The 5,478-nt window shown below is 58.0% G+C and overlaps 1 protein-coding gene across 1 annotated transcript in view; it reads right to left on the reverse strand.

The window, feature by feature from the left end:
* Positions 1–5,478, reverse strand: part of KLC2 (kinesin light chain 2) — a 13,109-nt gene that overhangs the window by 3,521 nt on the left and 4,110 nt on the right. The window contains exons 3-10 of the mRNA XM_015568965.1: positions 5,325–5,474; positions 2,677–2,907; positions 2,458–2,527; positions 1,609–1,831; positions 855–942; positions 633–734; positions 376–549; positions 157–256 (exon numbers count right to left, since the gene is read on the reverse strand). Coding sequence (XP_015424451.1) covers positions 157–256; positions 376–549; positions 633–734; positions 855–942; positions 1,609–1,831; positions 2,458–2,527; positions 2,677–2,907; positions 5,325–5,474 — 1,138 coding nt within the window. The remainder of the gene's footprint in view (positions 1–156; positions 257–375; positions 550–632; positions 735–854; positions 943–1,608; positions 1,832–2,457; positions 2,528–2,676; positions 2,908–5,324; positions 5,475–5,478) is intronic.

The raw sequence follows: 5,478 nt of genomic DNA on the forward strand, positions 1-5,478 counted from the left end.
TGTGGCACAGACAGGGCCCAGGAGGTGTGTGTACATGCTCACATGTGCACATGACACCCCAGGCATGAGGGCCTGCCTGCCTGGCCACTGTGGATGTTGATGGTAGAATGACCCTGTGCTAGGTGAGCTGGGGGCACATGGCAGTCATGGACTCACCATTGACAGAGCCAAACTCCTTCTCATGAGCACGGGTGAGGATCTCCTTGTACAGGGTCTCTGCATCCTGGTACTTGCCCTGCTTCAGGTAGCAGGAGGCCTGCAGAGGCAGGGGCCAGAGGAAAAGCAGGATGCAGGGACCTGAGCCTTTTCCTTTCCTTCTCCCTCAGCTTTCTCCCTCCCTCCCTCCCTGCCGCAGCTCCTCCTGGCCCAGGGTACCAGGTTGTTCTTGGTCTTGGCCACGTTGGGATCATCAGGCCCGAGGCGTGTGGCGTAGATTTCCAGTGCCCGCCGGTAGTAGTATTCTACCTCCTCAGCTTTGCCCTGGTTCTGGCAGAGCAGTGCCAGGTTGCTCAGCTGCTTGGCCACATCTGGATGAAATTTGCCCAGGACCTGGGATGGGAGCAGAAGCCAGTGGCTAGCTCAGAGCTGGCCTAGGCCCCCTGCCTGGCCTGCCCAGCCCTGCCTGCTCCCACCTTCTCCCGGATCTCCAGCGCCCGCTTGCACAGAGGCTCGGCCTCCTTGTACTTGCCCCGCTTGCCGTACAGAACTGCCAGGTTGTTTAATGTTGCAGCCACCTGGGGGGTTTGGAGAATAGATGGAGGCTCTGTGACCCGGGGCCCTGCTGGCCAAGGGTTCTGAGACCTGGGAGCTGCAGAGAGCAGCAGCAGCCCCAACCTCCACCCACCCACACTCACAGCTGGGTGGTCCTTGCCCAGTGTCTTCTCGCGAATGGCCAGGGCATCATTGAGCAGGTGAGCAGCCTCCTTGTACTTGTTCTGGTCCCTGGGGGAGGTGGAAGTATGGTGAGATTATCCTCCAGCCTGGGCCCTGCCCTTAGTGGTCTGAGATCCCTTGCTCACTCCTGTATTTACTGAGCGGGCATGACTATGACCCAGAGCATGGGGAAACCTGGTCAGCCCGTCCTCCTGGAGCTCAGGGGCTTTGGGTAATTCACTCACAACTCACCAGGGCATACAGTGCTGGGGTATGAAACAGGCTCACCCAGATCCCACCCGCTCCGCCTCGTGCCCAATGCACGTTGTTCTGTATTCTCCAGTGCCCTTGCTCATTCTGCTCTTCCTGTGGGGAAACCTTTTCTAATCCTCTCATGTTCTGGGAAGATTCACCTTTTACCAAAGACCCTACTCTAGCCACAGTGCCTAGAGAAGCTGTGCCGACTCCGTGGTGCCCTGGGAGTCCTCATGTGCTGCCCCTTCCCTGGTTATTTCCAAACCTTTCTCCTCCACTAGCCTGAGGCTTATTCACATCTATAGCCCAGGCCCTGCGGGCTCAGCCCCCTTGGCACAAGCTCCTCTCTCTGCTGCCCAACTGCCTGGCGAAACCCAAGTCCTGGCCCATGGCAGGCACTGAGGGTTTGTGACCCAGGGAGGGAGCCTTCAGGAGAAACACAGGCACTGCCATGGATGCCTGTGGCCAGAGGAGCCTCACCGATAGACCAGCGCCAGGATATTCAGCATGGTGGCCACGTCGGGGTGGTCATGGCCGGACGTTTTCTCCAGGTCTTCCAGTGCCTGCTTGCAGAGGGGCACAGCCACCTCATAGCGGCCCTGGGAGGCATACTGGATCACCAGGTTGTGCAGGGTACGGAGCCGTGCTGGGATTTCATAGCCTCCATGCTGGGCAGCCACATCCCCTCCTCCAGGGCTGGGGGCTGCAAGGCCAAGGGTAGAAACTCAGATGTACCTAACTGCCCCCTGGGCTGGACTGGTACATGCCAACCATGCCTCTGACTCACCTGACATGTGGCCCTAGGCAAGTTACTAACTATTCTGCCTCAATTTCTTCATCTACAGAGTCACCCCCCAGAAAGAGTGGGCAATGTCCCAGTTCCAGTATTTCAAGCTGTGTCCTAGCAAACTACCTGCCCTCGGAGCCTCAGCCTCCTCAGCTGCCAGAGGAGGCTCTGAAATGCACAGGGCACTAAGCAAGGTGAGCACCGGCCCAGGGCTCACACTGCACTGGAACCCTCCGAGGAGGCTGAGAGGAAACAAAACTCTACCAGTGATCACAGAGCAACGAGTGGCACAGTAGGACTTGAACCCAGGCTGGGCTGTGGTACCAGCTCCGCACAGAGCTTGGGGTGGGGGGAGGTGGTAGGGAAACATGGAACACCTGTCAGTTACGCTCTCACATGCTGGGATGTGATGATCAGAAATGAGGCAGGAAGGAACATGGCAGCCATTTGATTCCTGTTTCTGGTGACCTCTGAGGACCAAGGACCAGGAATTTGTTCAGCCCTTCCTACCCCCACCCCCAGAACCAGCTGCCCCTCCGCACCTGAGCTCTGTTCCTCCTCGTTGGGGAACAGGTCATCCAGAGAGTCTTTGGGGACCTCCCCCTTCTCCTCCTGGGCAGGAAGACAGGGTGAGATCAGGGAAGAGGGGGCGAGGAGCCCAGGTGTCAGTGGCTGGGGGGAGCCGAGTGTGCTCTGTGCTGCCCCCTCCCCGCTCCCAGGCCCTCTGCCGCTGGCCTTTCGGTGGCCCTGGCAGGACTCACGCTGGGGGAGGGGTCCTCATCCAGCTTCCGGATCTGGCTCATGAACAGCAAGTGCTGCTTCTCCTCCTCGAGCTGGGCCACGGCCTGCTCGCTGCGCTGCAGCTTCTGCTGCGTCCCCGCCAGCTCCTCTCGCAGCCACTGGTTCTCCTGCACCAGGCGCCGCACCTGGGCCCGCAGCTTCTGCTTCTCTGACTCCACGGCGCCCAGGTGGCTCGACAGTGCCAGGATCACCTGTGGCAGCAGCGGGAGTGGGTCAGAGCCCTCTCCACCCACAGCCCGGACCTCCCGGGGCCCAGGAAGGGCTGGGCCTGGCCCTGTCTGTGAGAAGCTGCAGGGCTGAGTGACTTGTTCTCCTCTCACCAACGGAGTTTTCTCTCAAGGCCTCAAATAGACCAGAGTCCAAGACTGAACCCAGGAGGCTTGGGGATCCCCAACTCCTTCCCTCTGGGGTCAGAAGTCCTGGCTCCCAGACGGGCTTTGCTGACTCTAAGAAAGTCCGTCCCTTTTCCTGGGCCTCCAGCTAGTCCTCTGCATTGATGTCCAGCTCCCACTCACTGGCTGATGGTGAACAGGGGGAGTTGGGGTGCTGTGCTTTCCCAGGGCTAGCCATTTCCTCCTTTGTCTCTCTCGGGGGTTGTACTCAAGGCCCTGCAGCTATAGCCTCCTGCCCCAGAAACCTTGACAGATGACTGGAAGACCCATCCTGCCTTCGGCCAAGGCTAGACCCTGCCCTTCTGCAGCCCCAGGGAGGGATGGGGTCCATATACCAGCGGATGGTCTGCGAACCACAGGGCGGTAAGGAGACCCAGAAGCCTGCTCTTAGCCCTACCCTCACCCCAACCTCTGATTCCTGTCCTAGCTTCCAGGCTCTTCCTGCCTTGAGGCCTTGCATATGCTTCACCTTGTTTCCATCATTCACTTTCGGAGGCATTTCTGCAGTGAAGTTTCTTCTCTTATGCCCCCGGGCCCAGGAAAGCAGGGCGCCTTCCCCCACTCCCCCCAGCATCCTGTTGCCCGTCGGTGCCAGTGCCTGCACACACTGGGGGGGCGGGGGGGGACTGTGTGTTCATCTCTGTATCTGGCAGCCAATCATTGCCCTTCCAGAGGGCCAGGCAGTCTCGGACCCTGCACTTTCTAGTTGATTAGCAAACGCCTAATCTAGTTGATTTCACAACCACTAGCTTTTTAAAAAACTCCCCTAAACAGTCTGAAAGTGTATACAGCAGATGGCACGATCCCTATTTTAAAGACAAGGAAACCAAGAGGATACCACCTGCTCAGGATTCAGAGCCAGCCAGTCTCTTAGCCAAGACTCGAGGGGGCCAAGAGTCTTTCCCCCAGAGCCTGACTCCTTCTCCATCTGCATATTGTCCTAGCACAGTGGTCAGCAAACTGCGGCCCCTTGAGTGTGGCTCTTCCACAAAATACCACATGTGGGCACGCACATACAGTGCGATTGAAACTTCACGCCACACTCAAGGGGCCAAAGAGCCGCATGTGGCTCGCGAGCCACAGTTTGCCGACCACTGTCCTAGCAGCCCAAACGAAGAAGGCCAAAACAGAACTCTAATCATGCGGGCTCTCTCACCCCCTTAACTCGCTCCAACCACGAACCTGGGAGTTACCCTGTGCCCCTCTCTCTCCCTCTCACCATTCTCAAGTCCTCCTGGACCCACCTCCTGAACCTCTACAACTGGCCCCCTTCTCTCCACCCTCATGCAACCCTTGAGGCCAAGCCACCATTTCTCATTTGAATTCCAACAGTGGTTTCCAACTACCTCCTACCTGCCTCCATCCTCGACCCACTATAGTTCATTCTCCATACCTCAGCCCCACGGAGACTTTAAAACCTAAGTCATTCTGTGTCCCCTTGACTGCTTCAAGCCCTCCAATGTCCCAATGTCCTGAGACTGAAACCCAAACGAGTAAGGCACAGCATGACCTGGCCCTGCCTTCCCCACAGGCCTTTTCTGACCCTCTCTCCTGCCCCATGAAGCTCCAGTCACATAGGTCTTTTCTCAAGTCTCCCATTGCAAGATTTTTCCTACCCCAGGACCTTTGCACATGCAACCTCCCCCTCCTCCCTTTTCTGGAGACTAGTCCATTTCTTCCTTCGGGTCTTGGTTTAAATGTCATTCCTCACAAGTCTTAACCAACTAATAGATAAGACTTCCCACTTAAAGCTACTACAAGATTTTGTTCTTTTCTTTGGAGAATTTATCACTACGTGTTCCTGTCTTCCAAATGGACGAGAGCAGGAATCTAGTCTGCATCCCTGGCACCTAACACATTGCCTGGCACATAGTAGGTATTTGAAATCCTACCTGTTAATGAGTAAATAAAAGAATGACTGGGGGAGGGAGTAAGGTTTTCCTGTGCCATTCCGTCTTTGCTACCCAGCAGAGAAGCTAGGAACAGGGTTCTACGCGGGGGCTAAAGGATGGCTGTCAGGCTTCTCCCGAGGCGAGGCCCCGTGGAGTCTCCAAAGCCCATTCATGTATCCAGCGGCTCTTTACTGGGGTCCTGCATGGAGCTCCAGGGGGACAGACACGTCCCGCTCGGGTTCGGTTCCTACGGCGCCAGAATTCCTCCGGCACCTCCCACCCTCCCTCCGGTCCCCTCGCCGCTCGCACGCCGCACAGGCCTACCTGGGCCTCCCCCAGCCCCAGCTCGATGGCTTCCAGGGAGCGGCGCAGGAGGACACAGCGTTCCTGCGAGCCGGGCTCCGCCTCGCCGGCTTCGGGGGCGACCAAGGGGGCGAGAAGGGCGCGATGCTCCCCGCGCAGGGTCTCCAGCCCCTGG

This window comes from Myotis davidii, unplaced genomic scaffold (assembly GCF_000327345.1).
Source record: "Myotis davidii unplaced genomic scaffold, ASM32734v1 scaffold425, whole genome shotgun sequence".
Taxonomy (NCBI): domain Eukaryota; kingdom Metazoa; phylum Chordata; class Mammalia; order Chiroptera; family Vespertilionidae; genus Myotis; species Myotis davidii.